This window comes from Micromys minutus, assembly GCF_963924665.1.
Source record: "Micromys minutus genome assembly, chromosome: 17".
NCBI classification, from domain to species: Eukaryota; Metazoa; Chordata; class Mammalia; order Rodentia; family Muridae; genus Micromys; species Micromys minutus.
In genome coordinates this window covers 27,839,927-27,864,802 of record NC_137952.1, presented here as the reverse complement: position 1 = coordinate 27,864,802, position 24,876 = coordinate 27,839,927, and the positions used below count along the sequence as shown (strand labels likewise).

Below are 24,876 nucleotides of genomic sequence, written 5' to 3'. Positions count from 1 at the left end.
CTGTTTAGATCTAGTGAAGAACTCTACCTTGAGGCTCTCCCCAGGCAGGACCGATGCAGAGTCCTGGGGCTTGCTTATTCATGCCCACTGCTGTACAATTGCACAGCATTCCTGCAGACTGCTGTATCTTATCTATTCTTAGGGACCTTTCCCTGATGCACTTTTTCCAATTCCTGGGTGATTTATATTTTTATTATTAGGGTGACCCATATTGTTTATTGGTTGGTTGGTTGGTTTTCTCTTGCTATTGTTTTGAGACAGGATCTCTATGGAGCTCTGGATTTCCTGGAACTTGATGTGTAGAACTGGCTGGCCTTGACCTCACAGAAATCTGCCTGCCTCTGCCTCCCAAGTGCTGGGACTAAGCCCAGACCTGATTTGTATTTTATTTATATAGTTCTTCAGGAACTGTGCTCAGAGATGGGCATAGGGTACTTCGTATAATAGAGATAATGCAACAGAAAACATGACTCCTATCCCACCCTGTTTTAACATCTTTGCAATTGAACTCATATTCTCTTTATTCAGGGAGACTTTAGTGTACCCGATGTGCCCAAGTCCATGGCATGGTGTGAAAATTCTATCTGCGTTGGCTTCAAGAGAGACTACTACCTGATCAGGGTAACGCCTTCTGTTCTTGCCTCTCTCACCAGTTTGCCTCGGGCAAGTGAGCATGAGTTTATGTTGGCAGATGGTCATCGCTTCTGAACTACAGGTCCGGAGACCTACTTAAGTAGAGCTTTGGGTATAACTGGGTTCCTGTTTGTTTGCATAGGTGTGTGTGTGTGTGTGTGTGTGTGTGTGTGTGTGTGTGTGTGCGCGCGCGTGCGCGCGCTCGCTCTTAGTAGTTCCACAAGTCGGGTGTTCATGTAACTGAAGCCAAACAGAATCAGCCCTCAGTTCTGCATAATTACCACAGTGTCTGATGACTGGGACAGGTCATTAAGGCTGCTGTTTGTCCATCTGTCTGAGTACTACACTCTTTCCCCTGTGTTACTGCTTAAGCTGCTCAGGAATTATGTATGAGTTTCAGTGTTAGCATCAGTATTTCAGACTTTCGAGTTCAAAATCTCTTGAGTTTATTTGTTTTCAGTTTTTTCCACTAATGTCAGAAGTTGATTGGGAATGCTGTAGAAAATATCAGTAAGGAAACAGAGGAGGTATCATTCAGAGATCAAATCAGAAACAGGATGTGCAGGTGAGGGGTGGAGCCTTCTGTTTGATTCCCCAGCACCTCAGAAAGAAAAGAAAGACACTAACTCTTTGCCTCTCAGTAGATGGGCTTCTCCCCTGTTTTTTAAAAAAGAATACCTTGCTGGAGGCTGGAGATGGCTCAGTGCTTGAGAGCACTGACTTCTCTTCTAGGGGACCCAGGTTCAGTTCCCATTACCCACATGGTGATCAAACACTAGCTGTAACTCTAGCTTCGAGGAATTTGATGCTTTCTAGCCTCCATGGGCACCAGGCATCCCATATGGTACACAGACACAGGCAAAATACCAATACACATTAAAAAACATGTCTTGCTATACAGATTGATGTTATCACTTTTTTTTTCTAATATAGAGTGGTAAATAACACAACATTGTCTTTTTCCCTTCCATGTGCATACCATAGGTAGAAAAGGTGGAATGCTCCTTACTTCTTAGAGTAATCTAAATCTCCTGACTTCACCCTAGTCTAATGATCCAGAATTCTAGAAGCCTTCCTCCTTGCTCCCCATAGTGTTAGTTCTGCATTTTTTATCTTTTTGCTATTTCACTCCATGTGTTTAGTTTGGGGATATTTTATATTGCTAATATTCAGGGTCAAAGTCCTGCAGAAGTCACTGTTCTCAGCTGACAAGATACTAACAGTGCTGAGAGGAGTCTGTGGGGTGTGGCAGGGCCTAAGGCTGGAGCAGGGGCCTGGCCCCTGTGGCTGCTTCTGTCACACAACATCACCACCGTTGAGCTACATCATCAGCCGCCTTCACTGTGTTAAGCATTCATTTTCTGAGGGTGTCAAATCTTTAAGACCCTGGCATACATTAAATTCTGTTCTTTTTGTTCTATAATTCTGGGTTTAGACAGATAATCTAGGGTTATGTAACTAATTCCACAGTAACAAGTCAAAGCATCTGTGTCACCTCCCACATTCCCTCCAACTGCCTCCCATCCAACTTCCAGACCTCCACTACCAAGATGTGTTTGTTTTTTGTCTCCTAAGTTTTGTATTTTTGTAGAATGTCATATAAACAGTTGTGTCAGATGGAGATGTCTACTTAGCACAATCCATTTGAGATTCATCTGTGTTTGTATCAGTGACTGCTGCTTTTCACAAATGAGTAGGACTTGGAGTTTGTTTATTCATCTGTCAGCTGATGGATACACTTGCTCCCAGGTTTTAGCACTTCTGAATAAAGCTGCTGTAAACATTTGTATTTGGTGGTTTGTATAAATGTAAATTTTATTTCCCTGGACAATACCGGGGAATGGTGTTGCTGGCTCCTATGGCTTTATTAAAAGCTAGCATATAAACTATCTATATCACTTTGCACTTCTGTCAGCATCGATATTCTATATTGTAGCACGCAGTATAGAAAGGTGCCAGGCAGCTGCTTTTCTCCCATTTTTTTGAAAACTCGTATTAAACTGTAGTAAAGATTGTCATAACAAATACCATGTTCACGTCAAGCAAGGCACATTATTGGCTTCTTTGGTTTGGGTTTTATGTGGCTTTTCGCAGGCTGCGTCCATGCCTCTGTCTGGAAACTGCGGGGGTGACTCCCCTCATGTCTCCCTGCAGGTGGATGGAAAGGGGTCCATCAAAGAGCTCTTCCCAACAGGAAAGCAGCTGGAGCCCTTAGTTGCCCCTCTGGCAGATGGAAAAGTAGCCGTGGGTCAGGATGATCTGACTGTGGTGCTTAACGAGGAAGGCATCTGCACGCAGAAATGCGCCCTGAACTGGACGGACATCCCAGTGGCCATGGGTAAGGGCAGTAGTCACTGTTGTTTTGTCATTTGGGTGAGGTGTATGTAATCCCTGCAGAATTAGTTCTGTCATGGCTCTAGTAGACTTCTTACCTTCCTCTACTCACACCCAGTCCCTTCTCCCCTTTGTTTCTCTGTACAGCCCTGGCTGTTTGGAACTGACTGTAGACCATAGATCTGTTTGTCTCTGTTTCCTGAGTGCTGGGATTAAAGGTGTACACCAGCACTACCTGGCTAAGTTCCTGTTCTTTTACTACTTAAACTCAACATTACAGATGGGACAATCTGGATTTTTCTGGAAGCTGAGTTTTGCCTCTGGGGAAGAATGTACAGGAGTATTTGAGGAAGTGGTTGTCTACACGTTTCTCTTCCTTGTTTCTTTGCGTTCACCTTCCTGTTAGTGGTATTTATTAGCTCCTTTCCCAGGCTGCACTGGGACAGTCTTATCCTTCTATGTATAATTTAGACAGGCAGGCTCTTTTCATAGTGGAGGTTTTTAAGCCTGTCTTAGGCTCCCTTTCCTCTACAGTGGTATTATCTGGAAGCATGTGACATCCTCGCTGCATTTTTCTTTACACAGAAAGGCAAACATGGTAGTGTTTTTTATACCAAGAGACTCTAGCTTGTGAGAAAAGGGCTACATTTCAAATGAAGACTCAAGACATACGTGGATGCATTAGATTTCAGTTGTTCACAGAGATGGAAATTTGGTTGTTTAATTGGCCATGAAGATAAGGCCCTGCATAAGTAAGATTGGAGCAGGCAGACAGGAGTCTGAAATATGATCTGAGGAACAGTTCCTTTACAGTCTGTGTGGATGAAATGCGGAAGGCAAGGTGACCACAAGTGACAGGCGATGCAGAGCCTGACCAGCTCAGCAGACAGTCTCAGTTATGCAGGAATTAGGGTAGAAGGCTGGTAGAGTTTTAGAGCCAGAGAGATGACTCAGAAGAGCACGAGGTCCTGAGTTCCCAACAACCACATGGTGGCTCAAAATCTATAATGAGATCTGGTGCCCTCTTCTGGCATGCAAACATACTTTCAAGCAAAATTCATAATAAATAGTGTATATGATAAATAATTATTTTTTTAAATAAACCTTTTAAAACAGCAATTTTACAGTGTGTTCTCAGCAAGCCACTAGCTTTTAGCAGTCTGAACACTAAGATGTCATCAAATAGCATCTGACTTCTGCAGCAGTCTCCCAGCTTTGCTGAAGTCTGTCTTCCTGTGGCCCTGAATTGAAGATAACTCTATTCATGATTTCTTTGTTCTATAACATCTCAGGTAACCTCATTCACAGTGGAGCACAGTATTTAGGGAAACTTGAATACATGTTTCCAGGCCATAGTCACTCCTGTTTAGCTCCAGAATAAACTCTTTCTTACTCCATTTGAGGTGAGAACTGTTTTTGTCCACAGTACCACTCACGAAGCTACACCTGCAGTACCTGTGTTTATAAGTTTTTGTGTCTTTGGGTTTAAAGTAGTGTATAGGCAATAAATTTATTCAATCAGTATAAAGTAAGCTGGTCTTTATTGTGTCTTACAGGTTCTAAGTTTTTATATATCTTCAAAGATATTTTTTGTTGCCCACATTCATGTTAAATCTCCCTTACACAGCTTCCCAGAGGAAGGCTTTCATGGCAAAGACTTTAGGCTTTTTGCATAGTGACCTTAGTACCTCTATAGATCTTCTGCTTCACCCAGCACACTAAACTAAACCATTCCTGTTACAGAGCACAGAAAGCAGAGGAAGGCATTCTTTCAGAACGTTGAGGTATAGTCGTGGTAGCTCGTGCTTGCAGTCTCCCACCTCTCATTAGGCCTTGCACTGGGGATTCAGTAAGTGTGTGAGCATTAGAAAAGAGGAGAGCATTCCAGCTGTAGCAGCCATCTAGTGGAGCTTTGCATCCTTTATCTGAAAACCTCAAGCAGAAACCTTAGCAAGTGTAAAGAAGGGAACGAAGAAACTGCCTTTCTCCTTTCCTCTGGGAGAATACGGGCAGTTCTGTAGCCTGATTCTCCTGCTGCTGCATCGGCAGGACCTGGCTTTGTGACCATGGAAAAGGAGACAGGGAGCTTTCTAAGGGTCATCGTGGGAGCTGGTCCTGCCATGTTAGCAAAGCACAGTATAGCTCTGCCGTGCAAGAGATGCCTTTTGGTATCACTCAAGCAAACAGTAGTCCTCAGTGAAGGATCCTCCTGTTGTAGTGCTTGGCTGGAGGATTTTTTTTAAGATCCATTTACATCACCTTTGTGCAAGCTACTAAATCCAAGCCCATCCTTAACCCAAAGCCTTCAACCAGCATTCCAACCAACATGCCCTCTCTTCCAGAGCACCAGCCTCCATACATTGTTGCAGTGTTGCCACGATATGTGGAGATCCGAACACTCGAACCAAGGCTTCTGGTCCAGAGCATTGAGTTGCAAAGGCCTCGCTTCATTACATCAGGGGGGTAAGGAATTTCTCTCTTTATTGTGGCTGCTGCGTTGTTCCCAAGCTCCTGTATCATTGTAAATCCCATGCCCGCTTACCTTCTTCCTTCTCCAGGTCAAATATTATCTATGTGGCCAGCAATCATTTTGTTTGGAGACTCATTCCTGTCCCCATGGCAACCCAAATCCAGCAGCTTCTCCAGGACAAGCAGTTTGAATTGGCTCTGCAGCTAGCGGTAAGTCTTGTTCCTTAGATTTGGGAAGCAGGCTACTTTCCTCATCAGTTTTTAGAGCAGCTGAACATCATATAGAGATTGGTATTTAGACCGTGTCTAGATCTATATTTATGTAAATGAAGACTAAGCTGGGAAGGCTGTAGGGACTGATTCAGGGTTTGAGTCCACCTTCAAGTATCTATGTGACTTAAGTTTACCTTGTTTACCTGTTCAAGTGTAGAGTGGATGTCTGTGGTAATGGTGTCTTCTAGAAAGTATGAAAGAATAAAAAGGCTTGGAACAATTAAAGACATTGTATACATTAACAAATGTCATAATACTGTCTAGTTGAATGTAGCCACTAGAGGGCCTTCAGTTTTTTTCATCTGTGAATTTTTTTTTTTTTTGATATTTTCTTTATTTGCATTTCAAATGTTATCCCCTTTCCTGGTTTCTCCTCCGGAATCCCCCTATCCCATTTCCCTTCTCCCTCCCACTATGAGCTATGAGGGTGCTCCTACACCCACCCACCAACTCCATCCCACCTCCCAACCCTGGCATTCCCCTATATTGGGGCATTGAGCCTTCACAGGACCAAGGGCTTCTGCTCCCGGTTGATGTGACTGGAGTCATGGCTTTTTCCATGTGTACTCTTTGGTTAGTGGTTTAGTCCCTGGGAGCTCTAGGGTGGTCTGGTTGGTTGATGTTGTTCTTCCTATAGGGTTACAAACCCCTTCAGCTCCTTAAGTCCTTCTTTCTCTAACTCCTTCATTGGGGACCCCATGCTCAGTCCAATGGTTGGTTGGGAGCATCTGCCTCTGTATTTGTCAAGTTCTGGCAGAGCCTCTCAGGAGACAGCTATAGCAGGCTGAACTTCTTGGCATCTGCAATATTGTCTGGGTTTGGTAACTGTATCTGGGATAGATCTTCAGATGGGGCAGTCTCTGGATGGTCTTTCCTTCAGTCTCTGATCCACACCTGGTCTTCATATTTCCTCCTGTGAGTCCCTTGTTCCCCCTTCTAAGAAGGACTGGAGCATCCACACTTTGGTCTTTCTTCTTACTGAGCTTCATGTGGTCTGTGAATTGAATCTTGGGTATTCCGAGCTTTTGGGCTAATATCCACGTATCAGTGAGTGCATTCCATGTGTGTTCTTTTGTGACTGGATTACCTCACTCAGGATGATATTTTCTAGTTCCATCCATTTTCCTAAGAATTTCATGAAGCCATTGTTTTTAATAGCTGAGTAATACTCCATTGTGTAAATGTACCATATTTTCTGTATCCATTCCTCTGTTGAAGGACATCTGGGTTCTTTCCAGCTTCTGGCTGTTATAAATAAGGCTGCTATGAACATGGGGGAGCATGTGTCTTTGTTATATGTTGGAGCATCTTTTGGGTATATGCCCAGGAGTGGTATAGCTGGGTCCTCAGGTAGTACTATGTCCAATTGGAGGAACTGCCAGACTGATTTCCAGAGTGGTTGTACCAGCTTGCAATTCTACCAGCAATGGAGGAAAGTTCCTCGTTCACTACATCCTCACCAGCATCTGCTGTCACCTGAGGTTTTGATCTTAGCCATTCTAACTGGTGTGAGGTGGAATCTCAGAATTGTTTTGATTTGCATTTCCCTGATGACTGAGGGTATTTAACATTTCTTTAGGTGCTTCTCAGCCATTTCATATTCCTCAGTTGATAAATCTTTGTTTAGATCTGTCCCCCATTTTTTAATAGAGTTATTTGATTCTCTGGAGTCTAACTTCTTGAGTTCTTTTTATATATTGGATATTAGGATGTAGGATTGGTAAAGATCTTTCCTCAATCTGTTGGTTGCCTTTTTGTCCTATTGACCTTGTCCTTTGCCTTACAGAAGCTTTTTAATTTTATGAGGTTTCATTTGTCTATTCTTGATCTTAGAGCATGAGCCATTGGTGTTCTGTTCAGGGAAATTTTCTCCAGTGCCCATGTGTTCGAGGCTCTTCCCCAGTTTCTCTTCTATTAGTTTCGGCGTACCTGGTTTTATGTGGAGGTCTTTGATCTACTTGGACCTGAGCTTTGTACACGGTGATAAGAATGGATGGATGTGCATTCTTGTGCATGCTGACCTCCAGTTGAACCAGCACCAATTGTTGAAAATGCTGTTCTCACGCTCAAGTGCTGAAGTGGGCCATATAGAAGATGGGGTGCTAAGCTTCTTTGCATTTTCCACACTGGTCTCATAGCGCTGGACTTGTGGGCGTTCCTACCAGCAGTGCCTCGGTTCCCTTTTGTCTTTGTCTTCGCCCTCACCTGTGCTTGTTGCTACTCATTTGCCCTGTGCCTGCCATTCGGACTAGGACGGGCAAACTGGAATCTTGATGTAGTTCTAGTTTGCATTCCTCTGGAAGCTAGTGAGATTCAGCATCTCTTCCTATTTTTATCTGCATTCTCTATTCATCTTGGACATGTGTGTGCATACGTGAGCACATGCATGAGCATGTGACAGAGTTGATGTCAGGCAGCATCCTCAGTCACTTAGTTTTTTCAGCCTGGAGATAACTAGGGATACTCTTCTCAACAGAGGAATTGTAGTTGTACATAGCTTCATCTGGCCCGTGTCTTTCTGGGATGTTTGGGCTCGGAATTCAGGTCCTTAAATATTGGAGCCATCTTAAGGACATCTTAGTACTTAAGACTGAGCCATCTCGCCAGTGTTTCATCTTTTTGCTTTGTTTTGTGGTTTTTTGTTGCAGTAAATATTAAATTTAGAATAGCTTATCTCTTTATCGGCCCCTGAGGTCTCATTCCAAGGACGCCGCTTTTTGTATGGAGCCGTGCGCACAGACTCTGTCACTCTGTCCTTTAGCTGCCCCCTCCACACGATTCCCTTTCCAGGCAGTTCACTCCTCCTGCCCTACTGCCTCTGTCCCAGGTGGCGGTTACCACTCCAGTGTCTTCTTTCCTATGCCGCCCGTCACAAACATCACTTCAAAGCCCGGTAACTTTTGAAACGGGTTTATACAATAGATTCTCTATTCACAAACCCTCTATACAATAAAATTGCATCCAATAGACAAAGATACAAACTGCCCTTTCATATGAGATAAAGACCTATAGAATCCCTTTAAATATTTATATCTACCTACTTCTGATTAGAGCCACCAGGATCTAAGTCTGCTTTCCTGGGCTCCATCTTGATTTTTTTTTCTCAATCCCTGTTCCTCTTCAAACAACTCTCCACCCCCAAACACACACACACACACACACACACACACACACACACACACACACACAGAAAAAGAAAGAAAAGTGAAACAGTCTATAGAATGTTTGGCTGACTTGAGCAGAGGTATATCATAATATCTGAGAGTAAGCTTGAGAAGAGGGCAGAGCCAGGTTTACAAAGCCTTCAGTGGAGGCTGGAGAGAAGGCTCAGCGGTTAAGAGCACTGACTGCACTTACCGGGGACCTAAGCTGGATTACTAGCAGTCATATGACAGGCAGCTCACAACCATCTGTAACTCCAGTTCTGGGACAATCTGATGCCCTTTTCTGGTCTCCATGGGCACTGCACACATGTGGTACACAGACATAGAGGCAGGCAAAACACCTACATATATAAAATTAAATATTGTTATAATTATATAACCATGTTTTAGTGTAATTGTTTGCAGAAGTAAAAGTTTTTCTATAAGAAGACTGTTAGACAGTCTGCACGGGTGGATACCATGTTGCCATTGGGTGGATACCATGTTGCCATTGGGTGGATACCATGTTGCCATTGGGTGGATACCATGTTGCCATTGGGTGGATACCATGTTGCCATTGGGTGGATACCATGTTGCCATTGTGTATTATAGCACCTTTGCTCCTAAGGTGTTTTACCACCTAGAATGGCAAAGCAAATATCTGAGAGTGAATGAGCTTTCATTTCTTCTGTCTTTATTAGGAAATGAAAGATGACTCAGACAGCGAAAAGCAGCAGCAAATCCATCACATTAAGAACTTGTATGCCTTCAACCTCTTCTGCCAGAAGCGCTTTGATGAGTCCATGCAGGTCTTTGCTAAACTTGGCACAGGTAACAAGCAGGTGTGGCTTTGGGCTTCAAGATATGAGACCTCAGCCTTTACTCCAGCCACCATGTCTGCTCTTTGTTGCCACACTGACCTGCCATAACAGACTCTTAGCCCTCTGGAATTGTAAGCCAAACAAGTCCCTTCTATAAGTCGCCTTGGTTATGTGCAGGCATTAGGAGAGTCTAGCCTTCCAGAGTTCATGCAAAGCACTGGGCTCCCTGCTTCCATTTTCTCCTCTACAAATCATGCTCATGAAAGAGGAGAAACAATAGTGCTCCCCTAGGTTACCTGAGGCGATTGAGCCGGGCAGAGCACTGTGCTGTGTGTCTGCTGTTGTTACTTCCATTTGGCTTTCTCCCATGCCCTTTGGCTGTCCTCTCCTTTCTCCTCTTTACCTTCTCCCCATATTCGTCCTTGGCTAGTAACTTGGGTTATTATGAGTAGTGGAGATGAGTTCTGAGTAATTTGCTAGAGTCTGATCAATCAAACGGGTGAGTGAATCATTAGGTGGGGGTTACAGGAGCCCATAAAATTGATAGGTCAACTTTTGTTTTCCAAGACAGTGTTTCTCTGTGTAGCCCTAACTATCCTGGAACTTGCTCTTTAGACCATGCTTGCCTCAGACTCACTGAGATCTCTGATCTGTGTGGTGTGTGGTAGATCATGCCAAAAGGATACATTGGAACTAGATTTCAAAGAACCTTGAAGGCCACAAAGGAGCCTATCATTTAACAGACATAAGGTGACATTGCAAGGCCGTTTGGTTTGCCACAGTAGAATTGGAGCCTGGGACTGGCAACTCCTGAGTTGCCCCCATCATAGGTATCCCCCCATCACAGGCAGCCCTCCATCACAGGCAGCCTCTCATGACAGGCATGACATGACAGTTCAGAAGAATGTCAGTGGCTGTAGGCACAGGATGATTGGAGGCCGTGTGCTCCCTCTCAGTTCTCCTCAACTGAGCCTGTGCTTTGCTGGGGCTCCATAGAGTACTGGCCGCTGCTCCACTCAGTTGCCCATTCTTGTCAGTGCTTTGACAGATTCCTGATCCTAAGGAGCAGGGTCTTAGATGGATCACATTCTGTGACATGGGGTTAAGTAGTTTCTGGCAGCCTCACAGGAAGACTTGCCAAGGACTTGTGTTCATTATGGGGGAAGTGGCCTTCCCCATTCCGACATCTTTCTTCCTTTCTTTCGTTCTTCCTTCCTTTGTTTTGTTATGGTTTTTCAAGATAGGGCTTCTCTATGTAGCCCTGGCTGTCCTGGAACTCACTCTGTAGACCAGGCTGGCCTCAAACTCACAGAAGTCTGCCTGCCTCTACCTCCTGAGCTGACTTTTTCTAAAGGAGAGCAGAGCATAGATTGTTGACACAAACATTTTAAGAATGGGGAGATCCTTTAAGAAATCTTGATCTAAATTTATCACTCATTTTATCCCTCTTTGTACAGATGTTTTCCATATGTACACACTTTTAACAGAATTGTGATCATAATGTCACATACTTCTTGTGTATACTCCATAATTACAGTGTGCATTATATCGGAATCACATAATCTCATCAGCTGAAGTAAACATTCTTTATTCTGCTGTTGAAGGACTTACACATTATTTCCAAAATTGAAATTCTAAATAAAGTGCCTCTTTCATACACACTGTGGCTATATACTAAAGGCATATACTAAGGGTAAAAAGAAAAAACTTCTTTGACATTGGATTTTTATTAATTGTGTTGACTGTTAATATATTTCATTACATTAAATATTTATCACTTTAAAAACTTACTCTGTGTATGTGTGTGCATACACATAAGTTTGTTAGTCTTTTTGAGTTAAATATCAGTTTCTCCATGCAAATTTTGAAGTCTGCTTTTTTTAGACAGTTGTTAAGTAGTCCTAATACTATGTGTCTGTGAGTCATGCTGTTTTTGTGACATCTTAATAAAATTTATGTGCAGTGTTCAGATCATAACTAGGTGACTTGTTAAGTTTTTCTGTACTTAGACTCTTCCCCTGAGGTAAGGGGTAATCCAGGCATGCTTATGTATACCTATAGTTGTAGCATTTAGGAGGCAGAGGCAGGGGGATTGCCAAAAATCTGAGTCCAGTCCGGTTTATGTAACAAGGCCTAGACCAGTCAGCATTACATAGACCCTGTCTTAAAACAAACACAAAACAAACCAGAAACAACAAACCATCAGTCTAGACTTACTTTGATATCATATAGTCATGTAGTATTTTGTCCTTAAACTTCTGGGTTCCTTTGCTAAGGACACATGCTTTCCTTTCTTACAGATCCCACCCACGTGATGGGCTTGTACCCCGACCTACTGCCCACAGACTACAGGAAGCAGCTGCAGTATCCCAATCCGCTGCCCACACTCTCAGGTGCTGAACTGGAGAAGGCTCACTTGGCTCTCATTGACTACCTGACACAGGTAGGCCTAACACACAGGCTCGCAGGAGCCTCTGCCTCCTAAATTTGCTATGGCAGCAGCAGGAGGAGGTAGCCGTAGGAGGGCCATAACTGAAGGCCGTGGAAGTCGGGGTGGGCCCTGTTCTACTGCCTCCAACTTAATAACATCAATGAACTCTGTTATTTGTATGAACTCTTTGAAAATTTCATATAATGTATTTTGATCATTTTTACCTTAAATCTTTCCAAACCTCCTAATTTTGTGTTCTCTTTAAAAAAAAAAAAAAAAAAAAAAAAAACCCAAAACTCCAATGTTTGCTCTCTATGTAGTTCTAGGTGTGGGACCATTCTCTGGGACCCCACCTTTAAGAAATCTTTAACTGACACACTCCTTTGGAAGCCACCAGCTACCCACAGCTTCTTGGTTAAAGGTGGGGGCTATTTTCTTTATATCAAATCTTCATATCAGGAAGCATATTCACAGTAAGTTATATGACCTAAAAGTGGTAAATTTTAATTAAGAACTTTTTCATGCCATACATAATTGTGGGGTAACTGTCTATAGTTTAGGAAACATAGAAAATATAAACCAAAGGGCCACAGTGGCACAAATCTTTAATCCCAGCACTTGGGAGGCAGAGGCAGGCAGATCTCTGTGAGTTCCAGACCAGCCTGATGTACAGAGTGAGGTCTGGACCATCAGAGCTACACACTGAAACCCTGCCTCAGAACAAACAAAAGGAATAGAATAAGCCGGAGAAGTCACCAACACTTTATCACTGTGTGTTTAGTTTCTTATGTGTATTCATGAGCTAGCTTCTGTCTGTTTGATGTAGGATTTATTTTATGTATATGGCTGTTTTGTTGACATGTATGTCAGTGTAACACGTGCATGCCTGCATTAGCGGAGGATAGAAGAGCATCACATCCTCTGGAACAGGAATCACAGGCAGTTGTGAGCTGCCGTGTGGGTGCTGAGAATTGAACCCAAGTCTTACCACTGACCATCTCTCCAGCCTGATTTTTTTTTATTAATTTCTTTATAATCAAAGTATATTTTCTGTTTTACAGTTTACAGCTTGAAATTTAGCCATATACTGGAAAGTCCTTCCTTGTCAGTAGTTAGTTTTCTATATATTTATGGTCTGGTTTTTTTCAGTTTACTATTATGGACAGATAATATGGAGGTTTAGTCAGCACTACAACTTACCTCTCCATAAAGCTTCAGTTTTCTGAAATAGGATCTCATGTAGCCCAGGCTGACCTTGAACTCCCTATGTCGCTAAGGGTGACCTTAAGCTTCATTTCCTAAGTGCTGAGAAATGGACAAATGTACACCTCCACCCCCAGTGTCTGTGATGCTGGGGATTAGCTGAAGAGTATTCTCATCCCTCTTAAAGCTTCTCAACTCACAGTTTGTTACAAATAGTTTATTTCCCGTGTACAGACTCCTGTCAGAGACTCTATAGCTGTTGTTCCAGGTATCCCTGTAGGCTCTGTAGGCTCTGAAAAGCGTCCCTGGGAAAATTGTAATGCTGCATTTCACTGCTGCTTCAGGGTCAGTGACTGTTAGCTGGCCTGACCAGACACCTCAGCCTTGGTGTGCCCTTGACTTTGAGCCCCTGGTTCCCCAGCTGTGACTGGCAGCCTGCAAGGAGCGCACAGGCTTGTCTCATTTTCACACTTCAGAGCCCTATGGCAAGTAAAGACAGTTCCTGAAATATAATGCTTCTAGAAGCCTGTGGCCCTTTGCTTCTGCCATCTCAGCTTTAGGTAACAGAGCACACTTTCTTTTCTGGTCCCCAATAACCTTCGGGATGCGTGCCATTAAACAGCACCAGTACATCGCCAAATGAGACCATGGGCTTCGGTAGACAAAGAGAAGTACATGAAGATCATGCTTTATTGATTTATCTGTGTTGAAATGGGATCTCACTATCTTGCCTAAACTGAGTTTGAATTTATTATCTTTCCTACTCAATGTTTTGAGTAGCTAGAATTACTGGCCTGTGCTTCCACACCCAGCTAGGTGAGATTTTAGAATAGTCAAAAGCTAATCTAAGGAACAAGTGTTCATGTATTTGGGGCGGGGGGTGGGGAGTGGTACTGGGATGTAGCTCCATGGTAAAGTGCTTGTCTGGCATATGCAGGGCCCTGGGTTGGATCTTCAGCACTGCAGAAACAAAGCAGGACATCACTGCTGTCACTAGGTCTGTGGCACTGTGATAGTCGTGCCTTTTGATCTCTGCCAAAACATGAAAGAGCTGATTTGGGGGCAGGAAGACCTAGTCCTGGCCCTGACCCCCACGTTTTTTGGAATTTTCAGAAACGGAGCCAGTTGGTAAAGAAGCTGAATGACTCAGATCACCAGTCCAGCACCTCCCCGCTCATGGAAGGCACTCCCACCATCAAGTCGAAGAAGAAGTTACTACAGATCATTGACACCACTCTGCTCAAGTGCTACCTCCATGTGAGTTGCTGCAGCATGCCAGCCTCTTACTCAAGCTCCAGGGACGTTCCAGGGAGCTCTGTAGGAGACCAGCACTTAAGATCTTAAGAGTAAGCTCTTAGGTGATGGAGACCTCCTAGCCTTTGCATAGTGTCATTGTGTTCCCTTTGATGAAGAGGCTAAGTCAAGATGTTCATGTGGGGGTCTTTTGCCAGTAAAATTGAGGTTAGTTGTCACAGGCTCAACAGGGACAGTAAATTCCTCTAGGAAACTAACTTGTTTGTTTTTCCCAGAACACTGAGACACATGTGCTGAAGATGTAAATGCTCCAAAGGCCACCTCTTGTCATCCCGCAACAGGACCATTTGCTATCTTATGCTTGTTATGTCCCTGGCTCTTGAGCCTGGAGCGGACCTGGGCAAAGGAAGGGTGGGGTTTCCAGGAAGGAGCGTCTGCTGTTGTCCCCTCCCCCACAACACCGGTGACACTCCGTGTCAGCCTCCTCTCTTCCCCACAGACAAATGTGGCCCTGGTGGCTCCCTTGCTGCGCCTGGAGAACAACCACTGTCACATCGAGGAGAGTGAGCATGTGCTGAAGAAGGCTCACAAGTACAGTGAGCTGATCATTCTGTATGAGAAGAAGGGGCTCCATGAGAAAGGTGACCGACCTTCCAGAGTCTGGGGAGGGAGGCTTTTGATATTGGCAGAATCCAGTAGACCTCACATGAGGAAGAAGCTCATGGGTTTGTTCTTGGGCTTTGCGGCCAGCTCTGCAGGTGCTAGTGGACCAGTCCAAGAAAGCAAACTCACCTCTGAAAGGCCATGAGAGGACGGTGCAGTATCTACAGCATTTGGGTGAGCCTGTTGTGGTGGTAGGTGTTGAGACAGGACCTCACTATGGAATGCTGGCTGGCTTAAACTCACTATGTCAACAAGGCTGGCCTTAAACTTAGAGCTTCATCTGCCTCTGCCTCCTGAGTGCACGGATTGAAAACACCCATCCCTGAGCCCCACATTTAAAAACTGTGGAGGGGGTTCCTGCTTGTATAGGCCTGGTCTCCCTCCATTCCTAAGTCGGGGCAGTCTCTTCCCTTGGGTTCCATCAGTTCTATTCCTCTGCCTGGCACCAGACCCTCAGTGGTTGAACAGTGAAGACCTTTCTTAGTATGTGGCCAGACCATGAGAAACTAGCAGATCTGAGGCTGATATTTGGATCCGTCTTGTCCACAAAATAAATTCTAAGGTTATGTCTACATCTGCACACCTACTTTTCCAGTCTTAGGAAATCTTACTTTTTTCTTTAAAGGCACAGAAAACCTACACTTGATATTTTCCTACTCGATCTGGGTGCTGAGAGACTTCCCAGAAGATGGCCTGAAGGTAGGTCATAGGCCCCTAGGCTTGTCTGGTCCCACAGTTGATCCTGATTATTTGATAAGAGAGCCACAGATACAGGAGGAGGTTGGATTTCACCATTTCTTTTGAGTCACAGGGTAAAGTGGGCATGTGGACAAGACTGCATATGTGGAAGGAACCTTGTTCTAAAGCTCCTAGGCTCCTAGCCTCAGCCACTATAGACCAGCCAGCAACTGGTCTACCCCTTACCCTCAAAGTGTCTGCAGCCCCAACACTTGCGGGTCTATGTATTTGTGGCCTGAGTCAGAGGTTCTGCTTGTAGAACTCAGGTTTGTTCTGACAGATCTTCACCGAAGACCTCCCAGAGGTGGAGTCTCTGCCACGGGACCGAGTGCTCAACTTCCTGATTGAGAATTTCAAGGGTCTGGCCATTCCTTATCTGGTAAGGTTAAGCTTAGTACCATGGGGCATATGGGCCATTTAGGCTGCTCAGATTCCAAGTAGGGTAAGGTCACTTGGATCTTGGTGAGAATATGAGAACAGTTATTTCAGCTTCCTCTGGAAAAAAAAAACAATCCCAGGGAGCCAAGCTAGAACACTCCTTAGCAAAGCTTTCTGGTCTAATAGGGAACCAAAGGAATGAAGAATGATGGCCTTTAATCACTCCCACTTGAGAGGCAGAGGCGGGCAGAAGTCTTGGGGTCAAGGCCAGCCTGGTCTACGGAGTAAGTTTCAGTTTAGATTGAAGAAACCATCCCTGACATCACTGGGTTTTATCATGGATTTTGGAAGAGCTGCTCCTTGGTGATCTTTATAGCTTAGTTAAGGAACAATGGGTATGAGACCTGAGTGGGAGACCGGGAGATAGACTTGATTACCAACCAGACTGACTTCCATTCTGCCTCAGGAGCACATCATTCATGTGTGGGAGGAGACAGGCTCACGGTTCCACAACTGCCTGATCCAGCTGTACTGTGAGAAAGTGCAGAGTCTGATGAAAGACTACCTCCTGTCGCTTCCCGAAGGTATCAGTGCCCATCCAAAGCAGGTGGCCCCAGATCTTAGCAGTCATTCAGAGCTCAGTGCCTGTGAGTGGGGAAACAGGCCCTATTGTTCTCCAGGTAGATGGGAAGTCCTGTAGAGGAGTCAGGGTCACTGAGTGACTTCCTCCAGTAGGACAGAAGGAACTGATCTGTCTGCAAAATGACAGCTATGTTGCTAGGAGACATGGCATCCAACACATTTGTGTACTCACAGCCTTCCTTAATGTTCCACAAGTGTTTTAGAACCAGAGAGACCATGGAGTAAAAGAACTCCCCTGGGAAACCTGGGAAGCCCTTCCTTGATAACAGAGTGACATCCCTGAGCCCGATTTCCTTTGTATGACCCCCACATTATTGCTTAACAGCATCCTTTCATATGGAGCTTGATTTCTTTCAAAGGCAAAAGTTCAGTCCCTGCTGGAGAGGAAGGGGGTGAACTGGGGGAATACCGACAGAAGCTGCTCATGTTCTTGGAGATTTCCAGCTACTATGATCCAGGCCGGCTCATCTGTGATTTCCCCTTTGATGGTGAGTGTCTGGCTCAGAGTCGGAGCTGTTGCAGCTAAGCATAGAGAGGCTCATTTTTCCCTTTACTGCTGTTCTTCAGCCCTCCTCAAAGGTGGGTGTGAGATCAGGCTTCCAGGCCGTCACTCCTGTTCCTCCACATCCCTCTTTTGCTGAGGCTGGGAAAAGACTCTGGGTGTGAAGCATATGCTAATTTGTAGATTGTAATCTGCTGCTTCAAAGTAATTCTTGCTGGAACTCACTGTTGAGCGCTCCTTGTAATCGGGCTGTCTGGCATCAGCTCTGCGAACATCACGTCTTTGCCTCACGTCCACTGGGGTTTCTAGTCTGAAAGGACGTGGTTGTTTGATAAGTATTATTGCTCAGTTTATGGCCAATTGTTAAAAGGTTGAAACACAGCCAGCCATAGTGGTGCATGCCTTTTATCCCAGTGCTTGAGAGGCTGAGGCAGGCCAATCCAATCTCTGTGAGTTCAAAGCCAGCCTGGTCTAAGAGTTCCAGAACAGCTAAAGCTATGTAGAGAGACCTGTTTGTAAAACAGATGGGAGGGTGGGGAATGAGTACAGAACCCCCTACATCTATTCCTTCTATAAAAACGCTTTTAATAATTTTCTCCCATAAAGAAAGGAAATATTTTCTACTATTTTATTTCACTACATTTTTAATATGGTGGTCACATGTGCTGAGCATGTGCTATATCACTGAGCCGTGCCCCAGCCCCTTATTTATTTTGAGGGGGGTTGTTTTGTTCTGTTTTTTATTTTGGAGGATTGGTTTGGTGGTTTTAATCTTCCTCCATTTATTATTCTTGAAGTCATTTTATTCTGTTATATGTATTTATTATGCATATATGTATGTATGTGTCGTGATGTGTTTCTAGTGGATAAAGGATGCCTTGTATGAGGAACACAGATCACCAGACTCGGCAGCAAGTGCTGTTACTGAACTAGCTAACTTGGTTCTCAAAGTCCTTTCTTACATTTTGGATTGCCCCAGGATGCCTTCCCTCGGTGGCTTATCCTCAGGCTTGTGCATATATAATGGCAGTGGCAGCGACTTGGAGTCCTTTCCCCTCCTAGGCCTCTTAGAAGAAAGAGCTCTCCTGTTGGGGCGCATGGGGAAGCACGAACAAGCTCTCTTCATCTATGTTCACGTCTTGAAGGACACGAAGATGGCTAAGGAGTAAGTCAGCTCTGCTTCCTGCCTCCAAAGGAGTCTCAAGACAGAGATGAGCAGCCACAAAGGTCACCCCATACCTCTCACCTCCCCTGGCCAGTCTGGTCCGGTTACTGTTGGCAGCTATGTGGACACCTTCCATGTAGTCCCTCTTGCCTGCTCTCACCACTGTCTCCCTTGCAGGTACTGCCACAAACACTATGACCATAACAAAGAAGGCAACAAAGATGTAAGTGGGCAGCTGTGACAAGGGAGCACGTGCACTTCCTGTCAGTGTAGCCAGTATAGCACTGCCCATCCAGTGTGGGCAAAGTGGCGCTTAGTCACGAAGGGAGACACGGCATATGTCAGTGCACTAAATGATTGTTTGCATATGTCTACAGGGAAAGAAACCGAGTGACCATATGTCCTGGTTTGCTCATCTGTTGTCACCTACCCTGTCCCTCTCAAGAGTTCTGACACATACACTGAATTAATGTGATTAATCTAGGAGGAAGGGTCTGATCATATATGGGTTTGTCAGTGTCGTGGGGTATTTGTGATTGGTATAACTGGGAGTGGGGTGGGAATCTGGGACTAGAGGCCCAAGGTACTGTTAAATGATGTACAGGACGGCCCCAGAGACAAAGACAGATATGGCCCAATGCTGAGAGAGCTAGCTTGAAGTGATCCTGAGGCCCTAGAAATATAGCCAGGTTCTCAACCTTCAAAGCATTAAAAAAACAAAGAGAGAAATCTTTAGGTTACTTTGCAGTGTTGACTTTCTGTGAATGGCACATTAAACAGATACAAGGCATTCAGAGCAGTATTGGCATCCTCATTTGGCTGCTTGATTTTGCCAGAAATTCAGGGGCAGGTGATAAATTTGGAATGCTCCATGCCTGTGGTTGCTACCAACCAGATCTCTAATCACTAGGGAGTCTCAGTGCTGAGGATTCTAGGAGGGTTGCCTCAGGCCTGACATGTATCTTTCTGTCTATGAAACAGGTTTATCTGTCCCTGCTTCGGATGTACCTGTCGCCTCCAAGTATTCACTGCCTGGGACCAATCAAACTAGAGCTTTTGGAGCCAAAGGCCAACCTCCAGGCTGCCCTTCAGGTCCTAGAGCTGCACTACAGCAAGTTAGACACCACCAAGGTCAGGCCCTGCGCATTCGGGCGGAGCTGGAGTGACTAGAGGGCTGGGGAAGGGGCAGGCATGAGCTCTTCTGGTTCCATTCTGATCTCCCTAACCTGCCCCATCCTGTCTCTGCCCTAGGCAATCAACCTTCTGCCAGCAAACACTCAGATCAATGACATACGCATCTTTCTAGAAAAGGTCTTAGAAGAAAATGCACAAAAGAAACGGTTCAACCAAGTGCTTAAGAATCTTCTCCATGCGGAGTTCCTCAGGGTATGGCCTTGCGCATTTGTAGAGGGCAGCCTTTGGGTTTTAGTTGAGTTTTCACACACCTGTTGTTATGGAGGCAGCACAGCTCAGGTGGTCCAGCAGTCAGCATGCCGTTCCACATGAAACAGGCCTGACTTTTACCTTCTGCTTCTGCACCTGGACATAGAACTTCTCCGGTCTCTTTCAGGTTCAGGAAGAGCGGATTTTACACCAGCAGGTGAAGTGCATCGTCACTGAGGAGAAGGTGTGCATGGTGTGCAAGAAGAAGATTGGGAACAGGTGAGCCTCCCCTGAGCAGCCTCTGGGTGCAGATGGGGTTCCCTGAGAGCGCTAACGGGCAGGATCGGTTTCTGCCTTTAGTTTCTTGTCCAGTTGCTGTGATAAAATACTCCACAAGGGCAGCTGAGGAAGGCAGGAGCTTGAAGCAGCTGGCCACACTGCATTCCAGCCAAGAAAGAGAACAGTGGTTGCTCCCTAGTTTCAGCTGGCTTTCCTCATTCTTCAGTCCCTGCCAAGGGACTAGTCCTACGTATAGTCAAGATTGGTCTTTTCTGTTGGGCTGTGGTGGTGCACACCTTTAGTCTCTTGAAAGGCAGAGGCAGGCTGATCTCTGAGTTGGAAGCCAGCCTGGTCTACAGGGCAAGCTCCAGGACAACCAGGGCTATACCGAGAAACCTTGTCTTGGAAAACCTAGAGGTGTAGAGGGTGGAGTGGGAGGATTTGTCTTCCCACATCAGTTAACAGTTAATAACCCCCACAGGTAGATCCAGAGACCCAGCCCCAGGTGGTTTGAGATTCTGTCACATGACAGCACTGACCTCACACCCATGGAGAATAGCTTTGTCTGTTTCATTGAGTTCTTGAGCCTTAATAGAGCAAGCCATATCTGTTGGGAAGGAGCTTTGATAATGAGGGGGTGCTGAACTCTTGCCCAGAAAGCTCCAGTTCTCTGACAACTAAAATTAACAGTGAAAATAGAGACCCAGTAAGAGGATGAGAGACATACAGAAAACCTTGAGATATGGGCTGGCTCAGGCTTATTTGGAACTCTGAATCAATCCTCCTGCCTCAGCCACACCCCAGTATTGACAGTACAGGCCTGCACCATCATGCCAGATAGAGAGAATGAGCCCTAGAGGGAGAAAACCAGATCTTGCAATCTTCTTTCATGGCTTGTGCAACCTCCTGAGCCAGAATTATTGTTAAGATAGCCCCAGAGTCAGTCCCCCGGCCTGCAGGGAGCATGGTCTGCCTTTACTTGCTCAGCAGGAAGAGACCTTTTGTCTGCAGAGGCTTAACTTGCTGTACTTCATTAGATCTATCCTGGAACATGTTCTGCTGAACATGATTCCCAGTGCCAAGCCAAGGGCACATGTTCTGTATTGGCTTTTTGTTTGCCCACACATCTGCCTGGTTGGTTTGTTGTTGATTAGTTAGTGCTACTAAGGATCAAACTACCACTAGCCTCTACCCTAACGCTGCACTGACGGAGTGACAAACTGTTTGCGTGCGCTTGGATGGCGTATAGTTCTGCTCTGGTTTTTGGAGGAGTGGTACTACAGGGTTCCAGAGATGTTGGAGTAGGCTGTTCTTTGGGTTGGGGTGGCTTCTGGGGGTGATGCTTCTTGCAGGTGCTGGAGGAGACTTGGAACATTGGAACACTGCTCACTCTCAGCTGTTCTTTCACACAGTGCATTTGCAAGATACCCCAATGGAGTGGTTGTGCACTACTTCTGCTCCAAAGAGGTCAACTCAGCTGACACCTGAGCCCGTATCCCAAGCACTCAGCAGTGGACAGCTCAGCTTTCCCAGAGAGTTGAACGAGCAGCCACCTTAGGAACCAGGGACTGCTACCATCAAGTGTCTCCCTCATTTGGACATTGCTAGCCACCTTGCTCTCTGGAACATCTCTGAATTCATTGGATTTGTGACCTGGCATCGCCGGCTTTTTACTAGAAGAAATTAGTTATATCTTATGCTGTCGTGTTGCAGACAATTCCAGGAATTTAACTCCTGCTTGGACAGGAGGAAATGCACCGTCTTGCCTTTGTATACCAATCACCTGGACAAAGATTTCTCTCATCTCAAGTGTTTGTACCCATGGGGTTGTTGACTGTGAGTTTTCTATTACAATAACTACGCAGCTTCACAGGATCACCCCGCATGGCAGCCTGGAGAGTCCCATGGGAACTTAGTACTAGAGCTGTCCGGCCCCTCTGACCACAGGCTGCTTATACTGCCAATGGTTTCTCCACAGGAGCTGTGCCCTGTGTCCTCCAAGTAGTCTCCCTGCTTATCTGTCTAATTTTCTGTCTGCTTTTCTTTCTATTTATTTACCCCCCCCCCCCGATCTCTTCTCGTATACTCTGTAGACTGGGAGGTAGGGAGTAACTAATATTTAAATGTGGCAAATGGCAGGCACAGTCTGGGTCTCCAGGAGTGCACTGATGAGCAAGTGTCACATACATTGTACTAAGGTTCTCAGGAGCTGAACTTTTCTACCAAGGTGTGTAGGAAAGCACAGGTCTCTGTAGGTGTAGGCTTTGGTACCTCCCGGGCAGCACTGTGCAGGGTGTGTGGTCTAAGCAGGATCTCTGCAGAAGTGCCGGCTTCAGCCACTCACCAGCTGCTTGGACAGGCTGTTGAGCCTTTGTAGGTGAGTTCTTTGAGCTCTGAGCATCTTTCTCTGCTTTAGCCACTTTCTGTCCTATTGCTTTCGTGGCCATAGTTGTTCCCTGGCCTTTTTTTGCAAGACTGGAGGATTGCTCTGGGATAGCTTGGTAATGTGTGTCTGCACAGCACACAGGGAACAACTGACCAGAAACTGACAGTGATGAGATGCTGTGTGTTTATGAAGCACTGAGGAATGGCCAACAGCAATGCAGGACAGATGGACTGAGAACTTACCGCTGGCTCTCTGTTGAGCATGTCAGGGAACCAGCAAAAGGTACACCGGGGCTTCTGGCATTGGAGGCTGTAGGCACCAGGCACACATGCACACACAAAGTTTAAGAAAAAGAGACCAGTGCTACCCGTGAACCCATCCCCACCAGCTTAAAATGCACTTCCTCAGAGTGGCCCTGGAATGCCAGGCAACTCCCCATAGACAGGACTTGGGCCATCACATGAGCCCTGCCCTCTTACCTGGTAAGCTACAAGCATCCCTTCTTATGAACTGTTTGAAGCAGTAGAATAAAACCTGTATTTTCTCCTGGATGGTGTGCATATCATTTTTCCAAACTCCATCCTTTCTGCCCTGGATCCTGTCCTCCATAGCGGGTTGGGGAGGGGAAGAGGGAGAGCAGCAGCCTGAGGATGATGGGGGGCTGCTTCTCAGTAAACATAAGCCAAAAACCAAGTCTCCTTGAACCTCCCATTCTCCTTTCTGAGACTTTAATGGGACTAATAATAAGGGGATAGTAGCTAAGAGAAGGATAAGATGGCTAGTGACTGAACAAAAGCCTGGGAGCTGGCCCTGCCTCTTGCCTGCTGCAGCTAGAGAGCTCACCCTGGTGTGGGTTCAGGAGAGCTGGTTGTTGACCAACTCAGCTACCACCCAGGCTCAGATCCAGGGCTTTGAGTTGGCCCACCCCAACATCTACCCCCGTCTACGAACTGCTGGAGCACATAAAGGGGCCGGTCCTGCAGATACAAAGCTGCAAGAGCTCCATGACCCAGGGCAACAATAATATCCAGTATTGATACTGTAGCAGAACCAGGCCAGTAACTCATTGCAATGAACGTTTCCAAGGAAAGATTCATGGACAAAAGGGTATACTGTGGGACCACTGATGTACTAGCACTTCCGCGATGGTATTCTGTTTGTTTTCCTTCTGGCGGGGAGGTTGCAAGAGTCGGGGAGATGAATGAAATTGGAGTGCATGAAATTCACAAAGAATCAAAGTTTAAAAGGCCTAACACTCTTCTCACAAATGCCTCCATCTGTGTGGCCAGGACAGCATCACACAGCACACGTGGATGTGTGACCGACATTACATGCACAGAATATTTCCATCATCACCCTGGGAGCTAAGAATCGAACACAGCATTGCTTTGTGCCTCTTAAAGCTCACTATGGTGTGTCCGGTGAAGATGCAGAATTGGTCTGGGTGAAGGACTGAAAAGTAAAGTTGGATCACTTTTCCCAGCTCTAAAAGTTTGGTCTCCATAATACCCTCACCCCAGATATCTGTCTATGGCCATCCTGAAGATTTTTTTGGCCAGTGGAAATCATCTGGAACTTTTGAGTTGAGGCATCATCTGTTAACGCATGGGGTGATGGCTTCTGAGCAGAGAATGTGGCTTAAGCCCAAAAGCACTCAATCAGCTTAGTACTGCGCCCCTCTTAACCAAAGCCTCAGGCTCCGGACTATGGATTCAGATGCTCACACTATCCACCTGATCAGCAAGGGGGCCGGACTTAGCCATCTCTGAGTCAGATCCCGACTTTACCATCCGAGGTGAAACAGGTCATTAGTTACATCACCTCTGGTTCTGGAATTTCTGGTCTGAGCTTGGCCTGTTAGTTTAGGAGTTAATTCACCTTTGGGGATGTCATTTCAGCCTCCAGCTGTATGTCTGTGGGGAGACAGTAGAGATGACCTGATCGAGATGGGGTCTCATCTTGTACTTCAAACTGGTCTCTCACTGCTGAGTTCGAGTGAGCCTCCTGCCTCAGAATGCCAAGTCCTAGGCTTCTATGTGCCCCGGCCCTTGGCTATATGAAAGGGTTGTGGTTAAAGAGATGAATAAAATCTCTCAACAGCTCACTCTCCTAGAAACTTCTTTTGCCAGCCACTGCCCCTGCCTAGCCACCTAGGTGGTTGTGGTCTATGGAAAAGAAA

At 45.6% G+C, this 24,876-nt stretch overlaps 1 protein-coding gene across 3 annotated transcripts in view; it reads left to right on the top strand.

Annotated features, from left to right (window-relative positions):
* The window catches only part of VPS39 (VPS39 subunit of HOPS complex), a 32,789-nt gene extending 9,551 nt beyond the window's left edge, over positions 1-23,238 (top strand). For all 3 annotated transcript variants that reach the window (XM_080931660.1, XM_080931659.1, XM_080931658.1), the window contains 19 exons: positions 529-621; positions 2,788-2,971; positions 5,310-5,430; positions 5,526-5,646; positions 9,554-9,683; positions 11,974-12,116; positions 14,421-14,564; positions 15,061-15,202; positions 15,312-15,398; positions 15,850-15,923; positions 16,243-16,341; positions 16,807-16,924; positions 17,342-17,470; positions 18,547-18,649; positions 18,827-18,872; positions 19,631-19,780; positions 19,901-20,035; positions 20,220-20,311; positions 21,724-23,238. In XM_080931660.1, coding sequence (XP_080787786.1) covers positions 529-621; positions 2,788-2,971; positions 5,310-5,430; positions 5,526-5,646; positions 9,554-9,683; positions 11,974-12,116; positions 14,421-14,564; positions 15,061-15,202; positions 15,312-15,398; positions 15,850-15,923; positions 16,243-16,341; positions 16,807-16,924; positions 17,342-17,470; positions 18,547-18,649; positions 18,827-18,872; positions 19,631-19,780; positions 19,901-20,035; positions 20,220-20,311; positions 21,724-21,799 — 2,187 coding nt within the window. In that variant the 3' untranslated portion in view covers positions 21,800-23,238. The remainder of the gene's footprint in view (positions 1-528; positions 622-2,787; positions 2,972-5,309; positions 5,431-5,525; positions 5,647-9,553; positions 9,684-11,973; positions 12,117-14,420; positions 14,565-15,060; positions 15,203-15,311; positions 15,399-15,849; positions 15,924-16,242; positions 16,342-16,806; positions 16,925-17,341; positions 17,471-18,546; positions 18,650-18,826; positions 18,873-19,630; positions 19,781-19,900; positions 20,036-20,219; positions 20,312-21,723) is intronic.
* Positions 23,239-24,876: the final 1,638 nt, after the last annotated feature.